The following is a 17,271-nucleotide window of genomic DNA, read 5'->3' as shown; positions in this document are numbered from 1 at the left end:
CTTGCCAAGGCGGGGCATCGCCCCCAGAGCCTGCCCCATGGCCCACTGTACCCCAGGGGGACGGAAATACGTCTGGTCCCACCTGCTCCCCGGCCGGCGTCTCTTCCCAAGGGCGGTTACCGCCCGACACGCAGGCCCGCGTCCTGCCAAGGGGCAGTGCTGTTCGCTCCCAGCCAGTAACGCTGCTCTCCAGCGGCAGGCGCTCGCCGTGCACACGCGGCTCCTCGTCCCTTTAAACCCGTGTTCCGATCTCCCCAGGACCTGCCTGTCCTCTTCGCCCTGCGCCCGTTGGCCTCCCGCGCCTCGTCTGCCTGGGCTGTGCTCTGAGCGCTGTGTGACGCGCCGGCTTGTGCTCCAGACTCGGCCCGTACCCGTGGCGACATGGGGGCTCTGCCGTCGCCTCCTCGCTCAGCCACACGCAGTGTCGGGACGGCTCAGCCGCGCACAAGCCCCAGCGGCTTCGCGGTTGAAGCTGGGGGCCAGCCAGGTTGCGCTGGTTCGAGTTGGGGGTGCAGCCTGCGTGGGCCTGGGCGCGGGTCGTGCACACGGCTTAGCTTACCGCCGTGGCTGCTCGATGTCTCGCTGGAGAGTGGAGACGCCACCGCTCGCGTCCCTGTGACACCGGAGAAGTGCAGCACTTCTGTCCTGCGCCCCCCTTTGTGTACAGGGTGCTGCTCGCCCCAGGCCCCGGGAGAAGGCCAGGTGGCCCCCAGCAGGCTCTGGGCTCCCGCCTCTTCTCAGCTTTGTACGCCCCCGTTTCAGGGCTGGCTGGGGGCCAGGCCGCCACTTCCTACTGGCCAAGTGCCTCTCGTCTCTCAGCTGCTTCCGCCACTGCCCAGCATATGGCCCCCGCGGGTAACACGTGTCTCCCCGGCGCCCTCTTGCCAGGCAAAGTTCTCCCCCGTCTGGTCTGTGCACTTCCCGGGCGCACGAGCCATCTCCGAGGAGACCAGCCCCCCACGGTCTTCAAAACCCAGTGGCCAAGGCGATGGCTGCCCCGCACGCCCCCCCGAGCAGGCGAGGCCTGAGCTGTGCCCCGCACGGCGGGGGAAGGGGCTGTACGCAGAGGAGGCAGGGTAGTCCTGGGAGAGGGTAAGGCTGGGGGGAGGGGAGGGGCTGCCTGCAGCCAGAGGGTGGGTTTGGGGATGGGGCAGGGCTGGTCCCTGGCTGGTAAAGACAAGGGCACAGTGCCCCCTCCCACTGCCCTGCAGCCGGCAGGAGTACAAGTGGCCCAGGCCACAGCCGTGGCAAGGGACCGTGGCTCAGGGCGGGAGTCCTTCCCTTAGCCCCTATTCCATCGGAGGGCAGGATTTGGCCGCCAGTTCCCCTGCATGGCAAAGCTCTGAGTAAGGAACAGAAACATTATTTAAGGTAACATAAGAACTAGGGGTCATCAAAGAGAATGAACAGGCAGTAGGTTTAAAACAAACCAGAGGGAGTATTGCTTCATGCAACACACAGTCTACCTGTGGAACTCCTTGCCGGGGGATGTTGTGCAGACCAGGACTTTTACCGGGATTCAGAAAAGAGCTAGATAGATTCATGGAGGGCAGGTCCGTCACTGGCTGCTAGCCAGGCTGGGCAGGGAGGGTGCCCCTGGCCTCTGTGTGTCAGGGGCTGGGAATGGGCGACGGGAGGGATCGCTTGATGGTTCCCGGTTCTGTTCCCTCCCTCTGGGCGCCTGGCAGTGCCCACTGTGGGCAGACAGGACCCTGGGCTGGCTGGACCGTTGGTCTGACCCCGTCTGGCTGCTCTTCCGAATGAAGGGAGGAAGCGCTCTCTTTGGGGCTCCCTGGAACCCCCCAGACCCAGCTCTTGTCCGTCGCGACACGCTGGCCAGGGCCCCCCCCACAGTGCTCCTCGAGGGGGAGCTGGCAGAGTGACAAGGCCCAGAGTTCCTAGTAAAATCCATGGGGCTCGGCTCCTGCGCTGCCAGTCAGCGAGCGCCCGAGTTCTCGCACAGCCCCTCGCTCCTGGGAAAGGAATCCCGCAGGAGCCGCTGGGTGGCAGAACAGGAGCCGCCTTCCCCCGGGCTAGCGCACGTTCCCGGGGGCCGGGGCTAGCGTGTCCCAGCCGCACGGGACACACAGCACCAGAGCGCGGCCGTGGGGCGCGTTCCCATCCCCACGGCGACGGCCTTTGGACAGAGCTCGGCCCTTGGAGATCAAGGCCCAGTGCTGGGGCCTCCCCTGGGCCTGCCAGGAGCAGTAAACCGGCTGCCTTGTGCGGCCAGGCCCAGGGGCGACCCATGCAGTCAGTTACCATCCCACGCTCCCTAGGCCAGAAGAGCGTCTGAGGAGGGGTCTGGCCTGGGGCCCCAGAACTGGCCCTTTCGCTGTGTGAGATGGGCCCAGGCGTCTGGCTCCCAACACCCGCGGGGCGGGGCTCGTTCTGGGCAGAGCTTGTGCAAAGGCCTGGCACGGCACCTGCCCTCTAAGTCCCTTCAGGCCTCTGCCTCATGCCCGCTTTCGGGAGGGTTGGCGCCCGCGGGCGCGAGTCCCCCTGGGGCAGCGCTCTGAGCAGAGCCGTGCAGGCCCTGGACTTGGCCGGGGTGGGTCTGGCTTCGCCGCCGGCTCGTGCGTAGCTCCTGTCCCTAGAGCTCTCCGGCCCATTGCGCCGAGGCCCGGGGGGTGTTGTGGGCCTGGCTCAGGAAGCAGCAGGGCTAATCGCTCCCCCAGCTTTCAGAACGCAAAGCCAGGGCTCCAGACGTGGCTGTTGAACGTCCAGGCTCAGATTCCAGGGCTGGAAGGGGCCACGGGGCGACCTCGGTCTGCCTCCTGCAGGACACCGTGGCCACGGACGATCCCCGGCCACGCCGTGCCACGGGCAGACGCAGGGTGTGACCTCCCCTGCCCCCCCCATCTTGTCCTAGAAGCCACATCCCCTGAAATCTGGCAGGTGGCCACAAGGGGGCAGCAGCTTCCCTTCCACACATGGGCGGGGGCCTGGGCCCAGCAGGGCGGGGGCCTGAGAGTTGGAGCGAACCTGGGCGCGCGGTGCTAGGGCCAGCCCTGCGTGTGCGGCGTCTGGGCGGGATGGGCCTGGACCTGCTGCCGAGGAGACCGGGGGGGTTTCTGGGGTGGGCGGGGAGGGGCTGGCCAGGGCAGAGGGAGGGGCCTGACAACTCCTGCAGGCGCTACGGGCAGCTTGTGAAAGTCCCATCAGTCCAGCGTGTGGGCGGGGCGCTGGGTGGAAATGGCGCCAGGCTACGTGTCCGTGCAGACCTGGCTGACCAGCTGTCTCCAGGGCCGGCCCACAACATTTCAGCACCGGAGGCGGGGAGCTCAAATGACGCCCCCCTGCCCCTCGCTTGGGCCAAAACTTTGGAAGGTCTCAATTCTGCCTCCGTCCTGTTCTACTCTCACAGCACGCCACCATCTCTGTGCCTCAGTTTGCCTCATGGTAGGGCCAGCCCTGGCTGTCCCAACGAGTTACTTCTTCACAGCTTGAGTTCCTGCTTTGTCTCCTCCTGTTTACCAGGAACCGTGGCCTGCTTGAAACTCTACAGTACATAGAGCTTGAGCAGTTGAATAGCCCATGGCTTGTGAGTAGCCATCGACAACCTCGCAGCTGCTAATCCGGCGCTGCAATAAACTGCTGCTGCGATTGGTTGGTGGGGAGCAGTGTGGGAAGCCCCGTGTCCCCAACTCGGTTCGCCGGAGCGTAACGAGGCGAGGGCATATTTACAGGCAAGCAGCCCGCTCCACACCTCGACGAAATCCCCGAGAACGGAGAGCGTTCTGGGGACGGGCTAAGCCGAAAGGCGAGTACGGGCTTCGGCTACGGGCCGGCCCTCAGGCTGCCCTGGGAATGGCGCATTCAGCGGCAAGGATGGGCAAGTGCTGGGCGTGTAGCGACGCGTCTCGGCTGTGGTGTGTAGGCAGCCGCCCCGAGAACTAGCAACAGCATGTAACAAACGGGCCGGCAAACCCTCCAGCCATGCAACAAGCCTCCATGCTCCGAGCCAAACCCCAACTCCTGCCCCTCCTCCCGGCGGGGGCAGCACCGGGCTCTGCCTACTGGAGCTGGGTGCGGTTCTGTAACACCGCGTCTGCCCAGCCTGCCCGCCTCCCACATCCCCCCCAGCTCCGTCCCAAGCCTGCCAGCCTTGCCCTTTGGCCCACGTCTGTGGCCTCCCCCTGCCACTTGCCCCGGGCTCCTCCTCCCCCTTGCGGCTCGGCACCGCCGGGGAGAAGGCTCTTGACTTCCTCTGGCATCGCAGCCCCCCTCTCGGCCAGCACACCAGGGACTAGACGGGGGGTCTCCAAGCTGGCAGCATCAGCTGCTGTAGCCCGAGCGCCGGAGCCACGGTCCCTAGGTGGGGGCCAGCAATAGACTCGGACCCGCTGCAACCGCGGCTGCCTGTGTCCACGGGGGGCTGCAGCCGCGGCTCCTTTGTGCAGAGGCGGAGGGGGATACGGATCCTGCAGCCCTGTGTCTGCATGGAGTGTGCCCCTGCCGTGCCGGGGAGCCTGGGTCAGGGCCGATGCCCGAGAGCGTCGCCCCAGGTGGAAACGGGGCTGGAGGGCTCACGAGTGGCACTAGCCACCTGGCTTAACCTGAAGAGCTCAGCTGCCTGCAGAAGCCGGACCCAGAGCAGCAGGTGGCGCCAGCGAGCAGGAGCGGACCAGAGGCCAAGGAAGCCAAGTGTGGCTGCTGCACACCCGGGACAGAGCTGACCTGGGGAGCTGGGCGCATGCAGAAGGCAGCTGACCAGCACTTTGGAAAACCTCGTTACCCAGCATTGTCCCAGCACAGCCAGGGAGCTTGGGACTGGCTCCTCCCAGCAGGCCCGAGCCCTGAGGCCCTTCCTCCTAGCACTCGCCACCCCATCATTAGGGGCCAGGGTTAACGTCGCTGAGCTGTGCAAACAGGGCCCCGGCGGGGCTGGGATTGCTGGATAGGTAGGGCTCGAAATGAGCTGAGCCAGCAGCCGCAGGAAGCAAAAGCCCCTTTCCTCACTTCTGGGCAGAGCGGGGGAGGGTGTGTGTGTGTGTGTGCGGGAGCTCAGCAGTGCTCCAGACAAAGGTTCGGGGCCGTGCCAGCCCGGCCTTGGGAGAGAGCCCAGCTGGGTCTCTATGGTGACTTGCTGGCAGGAGAGTGAGTCTTTGTTTCCCAGGCAAGCCTGCAGGTCCCTGGGCAAGCGACTGGCCAGGCCCTGGGCAGCACAGCCGGAGCAGGAGGGAGGCAGCGGGCGGGTGCCTGGCATGGCAGTGGGTCGGAAGCAGGGACTCCTGCTGGGTCCCCGGTGCACGGGGCAGCCCCCAGGGGCGATGCCAGGGCGGGGAGCTGATTAGCAGGGCGCCCCAGCCAGCAGCAGCTGTTTTGCCAAAGGGAGCGGCACCCGGCCTGGCTCTCGGGGGCGCCTGAGCCCCACCCAAGGGCGCCCGCGAGGGGGGAGGGCTCCACCTGCCCTGCTTTCGCTCAGCCCTGGCGGCAGCCTCTGCTCCGTGGGGCTCAGGGAGGGCCCGGGCGCGTCCCGCGGGAGGAGGCTTGCAGGGCTGCCGGTGCCAGTCTGGGAGCGGGGGGAGGGGTGCGCTGTGATGCCGGCGTGTCGGAGCCGCCCCGGGGCCGGGCGGGGGAGCACTCGGTGCACAGGAATGTGGGGCTGCCTGGCGGCTGGGCCTTGCCGCGGCACGAATCAGCCCCGAGCCGAGGGCCAGGAAGAGCTGAACTGCTGCGGCCTCCTGGGCGCCACGCGGACCGGCCCGGGGTCGGCCCAATGGAGCCGGCCGGGAGGTAGCTGCCTGGCCAGCCCCCCGGCCCTGTGCTCTGGGGGGGGCTCTGTCTGCCGGTGGGAGCTGAGAGCCCCTCGTCCCCCTGCCCCCCAGCACTGAGCCCCAGCCGGCGGTTGCATGGGCAGAGCAGGGTTCTGCTGGGCCCAGCGCTCCCCCTCCCGGCGCCCCAGCTGCAAGGCCAGGGAAGGCAGCAGGGAATGAGGGAGCAGCTGGGCAGGGGCCAGGGGCAGGATGCAGGAGCGGGGGGGGGGTACAATGGGGAGCCCTGCGTGGGGGTCCTGAGCCGGGCGGGCGACTGTCGGCCTCAGCCACCGAGGGGCGGTGACCAGCGGCGCCGGGGCCCTTCCTTCGGCAACGCCGGCGCGGGCGCTGCCCAGGGGGAGCGTCGACCCGGGACCGTGTGACAGCAGCAGGGGACCTTTGGCCTGAATTCTGCTGTCGACAGCCCCTGGCAGTAAACTGCCCCTGCCCCGCGCTGGCCAGGCTGCAGGGGGGGCTTGCAGGCCTCCCCTGGCCACCCTGCCCTGCCCCCCGTGTGGCCCCTCCTGCATGCCAACCCCCACCGGGGGTGAAGGCGCATGGCCGGGGGCTGGGTTCAGTTCTGCTGGGACATAGGCCCCGACCCGGGTTCCTCACTCCATGGGACTGAGCCGCAAACAGGAGGCTGAATCCTTCCGTGGGGCGTCCACAGCCAGGCAGCCACGTACGGCCCGGAGGGGACCAGGCTGCAGCCGTGGCTCGGCGGCGGGGGCCTGGAGACCTGTTTCTGTCAGGCCCCTGCAGGCTGAGGGGACGCGAGAGGCTGGTTCTCAGGGCCGGGGCGGAGAAGTCTGAGCCGCTCTCCCCCCTGGGAACGCGTCCAGCCTTGTCCTTCTCCGCTGCTGGTTCCCCAGCGGCGCCCTGGGCCTCCCTGCCTGGCGGGGAACACGCCGGGACGGAGCCTCTGGCCCACGCGCAGCCGGAGGCGTCTGAGGTGGGCGCCCCGGGGCAGCAGCTTTCGCGGGTGCGTCCTGCCCTCTGAAGTGCCTGAGCCTCTGCCGGGCGCTGTGGGGAGGTAACGGGCAGGCTGGGGTCTTCAGCAGCCCCCCACTCCTGGGTGTGACAAGGGGGCAGGGGGCCATCCAGGGCGGGGCAGGGGTGAGCTGGAGCAGGCAGCGAGCCGGCAGGGGCCGTGGGGCAGGGAGGGAGGCAGGGCCGGGGCGTGGGGAAAGGGTGCTCCTGCTTTGCCGCGTTGGCCGGTGTGCAGTGACCTTTGGCTGAGCGGCGCGGGAGAAACACAGTTTGTCCCCTGATAAGTGCGGGGAGGGACTTGGCCTGGCCCCGCAGCGGGGGCCCTATATAGGCGCTGGCCAGGCTGGCGAGGGGATCTCGCTGCTGCCGCTTGCCCACCAGCCGGGGAAATGTTCCGCCTCTTCGCTCGCGGCCGGCAGGCGAAGCGCGTGCTGCAGCCCCAGGCGCGGCCCCTGCAGCCAGCGCCCCGCATGGCTGCCCGGCAGCGGGCCAGGTGAGGGGCCGAGCCTCCTCCGCCCTGGCTGCGGGTGTGAGCGGCTCCCCGCCGGCGTGCGGGGGCCTGGCGCGGCGCGGGGCTCCGGGCGGGGGCGGCGGCAGGGCCAGGACAGGGCCTGGGGCACAGGGCCCGCCAGCGCGGAGGAGCACCCCAAAGACAGCTCGCGACACCCCCTTAGCAATCTGATGGGGCTGCCTGGGCAAGGGGAGAGCGCAGCTCCGTCTGAGGGGGCCAGCGGGCGCCTGTCCCGGGCAGCGGGGGGGGTGGCAGGGGAGCAGTGGAGGGGATGGGGCGGCTGGGGAGCAGCGGGGGAGGGGAGTTGGGGAGCAGCGGGGGAGGGGAGTTGGGGAGCACTGGGGAGCAGCGGGGGAGGGGAGTTGGGGAGCAGCGGGGGAGGGGAGTTGGGGAGCACTGGGGAGCAGCGGGGGAGGGGAGTTGGGGAGCAGTGTGGGGGGGGCGGCAGGCTGGGGGAGAGCCGGCGCAGAGCAGGTCGTGCAGCCTGGCTCCGGGGCACATGGTTTGACAGCAGCACGCAGCCCCCGCTGCACCGCGCCCTGTGGGCCTGAGCAGCCCAGCGGCCGGGTGCAGACAGCAGGGCAGGGACGCGGCTGAAGGCAGCTCCAGGAACTCCTGCCTGAGCTCTGGGCCCCGGGGAGCAGAGGGGAGCCCTCCTGGAGAGCCACCTTCACACGCCTGGAAAGGGGACTGTCCCGGGGGCAGCTACAAAAGCCACCTCTGTGGCACACGGAGCCCCGGGGGCTGGCCCTGTGGCCCGTGAGCCCTGCCGCGGTTCCCCCAGCCGTGGAGCCGTCTCCGGGCTGGGCAGTGGAGGGAACACGCCGCTGCTGGGCCCGCCCTGAGCCGTGGGCCTGTGCCGGGGGCGGTGGCACCCGGACGTCCCTGCCCACGGGGGTCCTGGCTCCCGGTGCGGCCTCCTGGCTGTGCCCTGGAGCCAGCGATCTCTCGCCCCGCCCCGAGCCGGGGGCTCAGCGCTCTCCCTGCCCTCCAGCTCCTCGGCCGCCTCGGTGGAGCAGCTGTCCCAGCCGGAGCCGTGGCCCAGGGACGTGGGCATCCTGGCGCTGGAGGTCTACTTCCCCTCGCGGTACGTGGAGCAGGCGGAGCTGGAGCGCTACGACGGCGTGGAGGCCGGCAAGTACACGCTGGGCCTGGGCCAGAAGCAGATGGGTTTCTGCGCGGCCCACGAGGACATCAACTCGCTGTGCCTGACCGTGGCGCAGCGCCTGGTGGAGCGCAGCCGCCTGTCCTGGGACGCCATCGGCCGGCTGGAGGTCGGCACCGAGACCATCATCGACAAGTCCAAGGCCGTCAAGACGGTGCTCATGCAGCTCTTCCAGGCCTCGGGGAACACGGACGTCGAGGGCATCGACACCACCAACGCCTGCTACGGCGGCACGGCCTCCCTCTTCAACTCCGCCGCCTGGGTGGAGTCCAGCGCCTGGGACGGTGGGCGAGGGGGCGAGGGGCCGGCTCTCGGGGGGGCCTTGTCGTCGGGGGCCCCGGCGGGGCTGGCTGGGTTCTGCTGGGGGGCAGCTCCTATCACAAGGCCCCTCTCCAGCCCGTGCGGATGCCCCGGCTGCAGGCTCGGCCCAGCGCCGGTCGCCCTAATGCAGAGCAGCCGCCATGGCAGGGAGGAGCCGGGCGCCGCTGGGGCTGCTTGGCCGCGCCAGGCGTGATCAGCCCGCGGCCCTCGGCCGTCCCAGAGCTCCCAGCTCTGCCGTCGGTGCGGGGCCGGTGACGCTGGGGCTGCTTGGCCGCGCCAGGCGTGATCAGCCGCGGCCCTCGGCCGTCCCAGAGCTCCCAGCTCTGCCGTCGGTGCGGGGCCGGTGACGCTGGGTCGGTCGGGCAGGCGAGATCGGGAAGCCGGAGGCCAGGCTCCCGTCCACCACCGTGGGTGCCCATGTGGCGGATTGAGATGCTAGAGGTGACGTCCAACCCCCCGACTGCCCGCGGGCCCTGCCCTTGGTCTGGTGGGTCCCAGGGTCCGTGCGAGGGCTGGAGTCCTGGTGCCGTCGCACGGGAACGCTGGCCCTCTCAGCAAAGGCTTCCCCCCGCAGCGGGGCTGGCTGGGGCAGCAGACGCTCACAGCCGGCGGGTTTTAGCCTCGGGGCCCAGGCGCGGCTCCCGGGGTTCTAGCCGCACAAGCGCCCTGGCACCCGGGTCCCGAGGAGGAGACAGGCCTGTGAGAATAGCAGCCGCTGGCTCCGGCCCTCGGCGTGCCCGCCCGGCAGCGCGGGGGTGAGCGGGGCCTTTCCCGCCCGCCGGCGGGCGCCTCACGGGGTCCGTGCTCTCGTCCCGCGCAGGGCGCTACGCCATGGTGGTCTGTGGCGACATAGCAGTCTATGCCACCGGCAACGCCCGGCCCACGGGAGGGGCAGGCGCGGTCGCCATGCTGGTTGGACCCAACGCCCCCCTGGCGCTAGAGAGAGGTTGGTACCACGGAGACGGACCCTGCCCGGGGCGGGGCGGGGCTGGCCTGGCTCTAGCACCAGGCCCGGCCACGCGGGACAAGGGGAAGCGGAAAAGTGGCTCGTGATCTGTAATTTTGGGCTTTTTCCCGGGGGACGTTTCCTTGCCAGGGGCTTGCGGGGCTTGGGAGGGGCTGAGGTTCCCGCCCTGGACACTCTGCTTTCTCCCCGAGGTGTTCGGGGAACCCACATGGAGCACGCCTACGACTTCTACAAGCCGGACCTGGCCTCGGAGTACCCCGTGGTGGACGGGAAGCTCTCCATCCAGTGCTACCTCCGCGCCCTGGACCAGTGCTACGCCGTCTACCGCCGGAAGATCCAGCGCCAGTGGCAGAACGGTGCGGAGCCGGGGATCGGCGCGTGCCAGGCCTGGGCCAACCCGCAGGCAGGGGCTGGCCGAGCCGCGCTCTCCGGGGGCCCTCCAGCGGGACCCTCCTGTGCCAGCGGGGCCCAGAGATGTCCTGGGGCCGCGTGGGGGCCTGTGGGTGTCTGGGGGCGAGGCGGAGGTGCCGGCAGCCCGTGGAAGGCGTTGGCCTCTGGCCGGGCGGGGGGCGTTTGAGAGGCCTGGCTGGGGGGGCAGGCGCACGTGGGAACCGTGGGAGGAGTTTGCACAAGGCCTGGTTCCCCACTGTGCCCTGTGCCCGGGGGGCTGGCTGGTGGCTGTGCGGGCCTGTGCCCAGCGTCCACGGTGCCCGGCCCTGCCCCAGGCTGAGCCCCTCTCTCTGCAGCAGGGGGGAGCCCTCCTGGTGCCTGCCCCCCGGCGGGGGGGGGTGCCAGAGCACGAGGGTCTCTCCTGCCCCGGGCCCTTGCGGGTGACGAGGGCGGCCGGGGGCTGCCGTGCCTCCTGCTGCAGCGTGGGAAGCCGCGGGCTCTTCCCCAGCTCCCTGCCCTGCTGCCCCCCGGTGCGGGGCAGGCGTGTGGGGCTCTGCCCATGGCCAGGCTGACGGGGGCTCCTGTCTCCGGCTCGCCGCAGTGGGGGTGGACAAGCCTTTCACGCTGGACGACTTCCAGTTCCTGGTCTTCCACACGCCCTTCTGCAAACTGGTGCAGAAATCCGTGGGGCGCGTCCTGCTGAACGACTTCCTGGCGGCGCCCAGCCCCGACACGCAGCACGGCCTCTACCAGGGGCTACAGGCCTTCAGGTGGGTGCGCCCCGAGGGGCTGGGCTGCTGTCCCGCCTGCCCACGCGTCCCCGGGATTGCACAGGCTGGCTCAGTGCCTGCCGACAGCCGTGCCCAGCTCTTCATCGGCGGCAGCAGCACTGTGCCCATTTCACAGGTGGGGAAACTGATGTGCAGCATGGGGACGCGCAGGCCAGGGGCAGGGCCAGGAATAGAACCCGGGCCCCTGGTTCCAGGACTGGGCTCCCACCCCCAGGTGACTTAGGAGCATCCGAGCAGGGGCTGTTTTCCCCTGGGGGCTGCGGGAGAGCGGGGGAGGCAGAGGATCCTGGGCGTCGGGGTACAGGCAGCGGCACCGAGAGAGCCCCGGGGACAGAGCGGGAGCCCAGCGGGCCGGGCACGGTGCTGCCCCAAAGAGCAGCCGGGCAGCACGGTGGGCAGGGGGCTCGCTCCCCAGTGGCCCGGCTCCTTGGCTTCCCGGCTGGGCCGTGAGCGGGCGAGAGCCGTGGGAAGGGCTTTTCCATTGGCCGGGCTGCTCTAGGAGAGCGCAGGGCGGCTGGTGCCGGGGCTGGCTGGGAGGGCGCTTCAGCCCCCTGACCCCCCTCCCTCCTACCAGGGGGCTGAAGCTGGAAGACACCTACTCGGACAAGGAGGTGGAGAAGGCCTTCCAGAAAGCCAGCCTGGAAATGTTCAACCAGAAAACCAAGCCCTCGCTCCTCCTCGCCGCTCGCAACGGCAACATGTACACCCCCTCCGTGTACGGCTGCCTCGCCTCCCTCCTGGCACAGTGAGTGGGCTCCAGCACCCCCCCCCCTCCGTGTACGGCTGCCTCGCCTCCCTCCTGGCACAGTGAGTGGGCTCCAGCACCCCCCCCCCCGTGTACGGCTGCCTCGCCTCCCTCCTGGCACAGTGAGTGGGCTCCAGCGCCCCCCCCCCCGTGTACGGCTGCCTCGCCTCCCTCCTGGCACAGTGAGTGCGGCTCCAGCGCCCCCCCCCCGTGTACGGCTGCCTCGCCTCCCTCCTGGCACAGTGAGTGGGCTCCAGCGCCCCCCCCCCCACAGTATGGCTGCCTCGCCTCCCTCCTGGCACAGTGAGTGGGCTCCAGCGCCCCCCCCCCCCGTGTACGGCTGCCTCGCCTCCCTCCTGGCACAGTGAGTGGGCTCCAGCGCCCCCCCCCCCGTGTACGGCTGCCTCGCCTCCCTCCTGGCACAGTGAGTGCGGCTCCAGCGCCCCCCCCCCGTGTACGGCTGCCTCGCCTCCCTCCTGGCACAGTGAGTGCGGCTCCAGCGCCCCCCCCCCGTGTACGGCTGCCTCGCCTCCCTCCTGGCACAGTGAGTGCGGCTCCAGCGCCCTCTCCCCCCTCCTGGCACAGTGAGTGCGGCTCCAGCGCCCCCCCCCCCGTGTACGGCTGCCTCGCCTCCCTCCTGGCACAGTGAGTGCGGCTCCAGCGCCCCCCCCCCCCGTGTACGGCTGCCTCTCCCCCCTCCTGGCACAGTGAGTGCGGCTCCAGCGCCCCCCCCCCCGTGTACGGCTGCCTCGCCTCCCTCCTGGCACAGTGAGTGGGCTCCAGCGCCCCCCCCTCCAGCGCCCCCCCCCCCCCCCGTGTACGGCTGCCTCGCCTCCCTCCTGGCACAGTGAGTGCGGCTCCAGCGCCCCCCCCCCCGTGTACGGCTGCCTCGCCTCCCTCCTGGCACAGTGAGTGCGGCTCCAGCGCCCCCCCCCCCGTGTACGGCTGCCTCTCCCCCCTCCTGGCACAGTGAGTGCGGCTCCAGCGCCCCCCCCCCCCGTGTACGGCTGCCTCTCCCCCCTCCTGGCACAGTGAGTGCGGCTCCAGCGCCCCCCCCCCCCCCCCCCCGCCTCCCTCCTGGCACAGTGAGTGCGGCTCCAGCGCCCCCCCCCCCTGCCTCTCCCCCCTCCTGGCACAGTGAGTGCGGCTCCAGCGCCCCCCCCCCCGTGTACGGCTGCCTCGCCTCCCTCCTGGCACTGTGAGTGCGGCTCCAGCGCCCCTTTCTGCCCCCATGGCCCAGGCCTCAGCCTCCCCAGCAGCGAAAGAGCCCGGGGGCTCTCTGCGGGGCGAAGTGCTTTGCCCTGGTGCTGGGCACACGAGCTCCCGCAGCCGCTGCCCGTCTACCCGCCGGCCGCCCCTGGGCCATGTCTCTGCTTCCCCGCTGGTCCCGGTTCAGAGCAGCCCGCCCCCAGCCCACGCCTTGCCCAGCGGGCGCGGGGGCAGCTCCCAGGACTCGGGGCACCTGGCCCTGAGCGCGCCCACGGGCCGCCGACAGCTCGGCTTGTCTTGCCACAGGCATTCTGCCCAGCAGCTGGCCGGCTCCAGGATCGGGGCCTTCTCCTACGGCTCGGGATTGGCTGCCAGCCTGTTCTCCCTGCGCGTCTCCCAGGACGCCGCCCCCGGTGAGTTGCCTGCTGCTTGCCGGGCTGGCTCTGGGCTGCGCTTGGCCCCTGGCCCTCGCCTGGCGCACTGCTGGGGCAGCGTCCCCCGGCCCCCGTTCACCGGCGCTCTCTGCCAGGCTCCCCCCTGGACACACTGGTCTCCAGCCTCTCCGACCTGCAGACGCGCCTGGACGCCCGGAAGCGGGTCCCCCCGGAGGAGTTTGCCGGGATCATGAAGCAGAGAGAAGAAAGTCACCACCTGGGTGAGGCGGCAGCGGCCAGCGCTCCGGGTCCCCTCCACGTGTGGGCCCCTCTGGCCTGGCCCGATTGCTCCGGCGCCCTGAGCGCCCCGGCTCCTCTCAGAGGGGTGGGAGGGAGGGGTGCAGGATCGGGCCCAGGGCGCTGCCCGTGGCCACGGTGGCTGGGAAGGCGCGAGGGGGGTGACCGAATGGCGTCTGCGTGGAACTGTCCCTGCCGGTCAGCGAGCCGGGCGTCCCTGGCAGACAGCCACGCGTGGCCCCCTGCATGCCTGGCCAGTCGGGCGGGTCCGTGTCCCTGGCACCCCGAAGAACCCTCCCCCGATGCCCTAACGCTGAAGGAGACACTGGCCCCCCAACGGCTGGTACCAGCTGGACCTGATCCCCTCGCTCACTGCCCCCTCCCGGGCCCGCCCTCCCTTCTGCGCCAATCCGCTCCCGTCTGCCCCGGTCCCCTCCGGCCCTGCGGCCCCTCCTGCAGCCCCCCTGCTCCTCTCTCCGCAGTGAACCACACGCCCGCGGGCTCCCGGGAGGACCTGTTCCCCGGCACCTGGTACCTGGAGCAGGTGGACGACAAACACCGGCGGCAGTACGCCCGCAGGCCGCTCTAGGGCCGGCCAGCAAAGGCAGGTGGGGCGGAGGCAGGCGGGACGGGCAGGACTCTGACACGGGAAGGACGGGACCCCGGGGCCCTTCCACGAGGGAGGGCTGGAGCCACCCGGCAGCTGGGCGCTCACGGGGACGCCAGAGCCCGGTGCAGCCCAACGCCTGCCTCGGTGGCTTGGGGGGCCGGGGTACGAACCGCACAGTCACAGGCGCGGGGTGTCCCGGCCTCACTGGGCCTCCAGCAGCTGGAGACTGGCCCCCGCCCCAGGGCAGCAATTGGGTCGTTGCTGCCGCTGTCTGGGCACCCCAGGGTGGGGCGAGGTCCAGGCCCTCTCGGAGCCCTGTGGACACTTGGCGAGACGCACGAAGGGATGGGCCCTGCTGGCGGTTCTTGTGCGTCGCACGTGTGCGTGTGGACACGTCCGTGCGTTCACCTGCACCTGTGCTGCCAGGGCAGCTCCACCGTGCGCCCGACTCGCTGCTCGGGGCCTGCAGCGCTGCCGGCCTAGAGCCCAGTTCCCCACTCCTCGGCCGCCTCGTGCGACGCAGGGACGCCGGCCCGGCCCGGCTCCCGTAAGGCCACGTCCCTGATCTGCACCTTCAGGCGGAGTGCGCTGCCGGCAAGGCCCCAGCCAGGGCGCTCAGAGAGGAGGGGGGCAGATGGGTGGGGTTGGCAGCCCCAGGGGGAGGGACTTAGCAGATGGGTGGGGTTGGCGGCTTCAGGGGGAGGGGCTTAGCAGATGGGTGGGGTTGGCAGCCCCAGAGGGAGGGGCTTAGCAGATGGGTGGAGTTGATGGCCCCAGGGGGAGGGACTTAGCAGATGGGCGGGGTTGGTGGCCCCAGAGGGAGGGGCTTAGGAGATGGGTGGGGTTAATGGCCCCAGAGGGAGGGGCTTAGCAGATGGGTGGGGTTGGTGGCCCCAGAGGGAGGGGCTTAGCAGATGGGTGGGGTTGATGGCCCCAGAGGGAGGGGCTTAGCAGATGGGTGGGGTTGATGGCCCCAGGGGGAGGGACTTAGCAGATGGGTGGGGTTGGTGGCCCCAGAGGGAGGGGCTTAGCAGATGGGTGGGGTTGATGGCCCCAGAGGGAGGGGCTTACCAGATGGGTGGAGTTGATGGCCCCAGGGGGAGGGGCTTAGCAGATGGGTGGGGTTGATGGCCCCAGGGGGAGGGGCTTAGCAGATGGGTGGGGTTGGCAGCCCCAGAGGGAGGGGCTTAGCAGATGGGTGGAGTTGATGGCCCCAGGGGGAGGGACTTAGCAGATGGGCGGGGTTGATGGCCCCAGGGGGTGGGGCTTAGCAGATGGATGGGGTTGGTGGCCCCAGGGGGAGGGGCTTAGCAGATGGGTGGGGTTGGCGGCCCCAGGGGGTGGGGCTTAGCAGATGGGTGGGGTTGGCGGCCACAGGGGGAGGGGCTTAGTTGGTACTTGGGAGCAGCAAGACTCCAGTTCTCTGGGATCTCCCCCTCCCCCATGGTGCCTGCCTTTGGGCACTGGGAGCGGGGGTGGGGGATCCCAGCTGCAGAGGTCGCTGGAGCCGTTCCTGGTGGGGCCGTAGCGGGAGGGGCAGTGGGGGGGCATCCTGGCAAGTGTCCAGACAGGGCCTGTGGAGGGGGCTACCCCCAGGCTGGAGACTTGACCCCTCCCATTGCTGTGTCCCTGCAGCCCTGCCCAGCCTGTCCGGGCCCATCCCGTGGCACCCGCCAACGCAGACGACGCTCCCGCCGCGCCAGCTGCGAACGGCCTGGGCCCACTAGCGCCCGCGCAGCCTGACGGACCCATGGGGACAACGCTGAGCCGCCCCCACCGGCCGGGGCGCTGCCAGGCTCCGTCCCCCTCGGCGCCCCTTGGGGCAGCCATCCCCAGGCGGGTGAGAAGGGGCCCGTGCATGGCCGGCCCGAGGGGCTCGCTGGGGGTCAGCCCACCTGGGGGCGGCAGAAGAGACATGCCAGCGGGCACGCAGGCGGCTGAACTGAGAGCCTGGCTGTAGGGGTGTGAAATCCTCCGCCAGGGGGTGTGAAATTCACGGGCTCCGTTGTCCTCTTCCTGCCTTCGGGGCTTCCCCCCACGGCCCCTCGGGCCCCGCTCCACGGCAGGGCTAGCTGCCCCGGCCCAACCTGGCCTCTGGCGACGCGGCCCCGTGCCCATTGCTGGACGTTGTATCCCTCTCTCCTGGCTGGTACCCACAAATAAAGCCAGTGCACAGCCCCTGGCCCCCTGCGAAGGGGAACCCGGGGGCGCTGGTTCACAGCTCTGTTTGCTGCCTGGCTTGGGGCAGGGCGGCAGCGTGGGCTAGTGGTTAGAGGCAGCCTCTGAGGGCTGTTAGTGGGCACCCATCCTTAGGGGCGCTGCTGGCTCGGGCCGTGGCGCATGCAGAGGCAACAGGGCGGAGTGAAGGCTTCTGGGGGCTGCCATGCATGGGAGCTGGCTTTGCCCGGCTGGCAGAAGGGGGAGGAGGCGGCTCCCTGCCCCTCCTGGCTCACGCCCACTCAGCTCCACCCGGTGCAAGGGGCTGGGCCGGGCACACACCTCAGCCCCCCACTGGCACCGCTGGGGTTTCACCGCGGCCTTGCCGGGCCTGCCCAGCCCCTTCCCCCGCCAAAGGCTTTGGGGCCGGCACTGGGGCCTGTGCCGCTGGCTGGGTCCGAGGCGGGCGGCTCGCCAGGCCGGGGGCCCAGGAAAACGAAGCGCCAGTGTGGGGCAAGCGGGACTGAGCACGTGCAAGCGCAGCCCCATCTCCACCGGCCCCAGGCAGCCCCTCTGCGCACGGGGCTAGCCCGGCCCCTGCCCCCCGCCCCAGGGCTGGCGATGCCCGGGCACGCTGGACCCTAGGCCCCACAGGAGCGGGGGCACCGTAACCCGGTGCTCAAGGGGCCGCCCCGCTCCTGCTCCAGCCCACATGCGGCCATGCCGGGGGAGGGATCTCGGGGGGCACTTCGATGCCGTTCCCGAGGCGGCCAAGGGGGGATGCAGGGCACATGCCAGGGCTGGCTCCCCCTGCTGCAGCGCTCTCTGCGGGGCGGGGGTCCGGGCAGGCCGCCTCTGCGTGTGCTCTGCCATGTGGCGGGCTGGCACTGAGCACGGTGTGGCCGTGGGGGCTGTGCCCAGCTGTGCGGGCTGGGTTGGTGGGCTCCCTGCGGGCAGAGAGGGGGTGCAAGGCCCTGTCACCAGC

The 17,271-nt window shown here is 70.7% G+C and overlaps 1 protein-coding gene across 1 annotated transcript; it reads left to right on the top strand.

The window, feature by feature from the left end:
* Positions 1-7,081: 7,081 nt before the first annotated feature.
* On the top strand, positions 7,082-16,349 carry HMGCS2 (3-hydroxy-3-methylglutaryl-CoA synthase 2). Its single transcript, XM_075916317.2, has 10 exons — positions 7,082-7,242; positions 8,255-8,709; positions 9,567-9,692; positions 9,905-10,069; positions 10,705-10,873; positions 11,469-11,639; positions 13,155-13,261; positions 13,378-13,503; positions 14,002-14,123; positions 15,765-16,349. The coding sequence occupies exons 1-9, from the start codon at positions 7,139-7,141 to the stop codon at positions 14,106-14,108; spliced, it is 1,530 nt and encodes a 509-aa protein (XP_075772432.1). The 5' UTR covers positions 7,082-7,138; the 3' UTR covers positions 14,109-14,123; positions 15,765-16,349.
* Positions 16,350-17,271: the final 922 nt, after the last annotated feature.

Source organism: Pelodiscus sinensis, chromosome 9 (assembly GCF_052426305.1).
Source record: "Pelodiscus sinensis isolate ZL-2025 chromosome 9, ASM5242630v1, whole genome shotgun sequence".
NCBI classification, from domain to species: domain Eukaryota; kingdom Metazoa; phylum Chordata; order Testudines; family Trionychidae; genus Pelodiscus; species Pelodiscus sinensis.
Note: the sequence above shows the minus strand (reverse complement) of the source record. Positions and strands in the feature narration are given on the sequence as shown.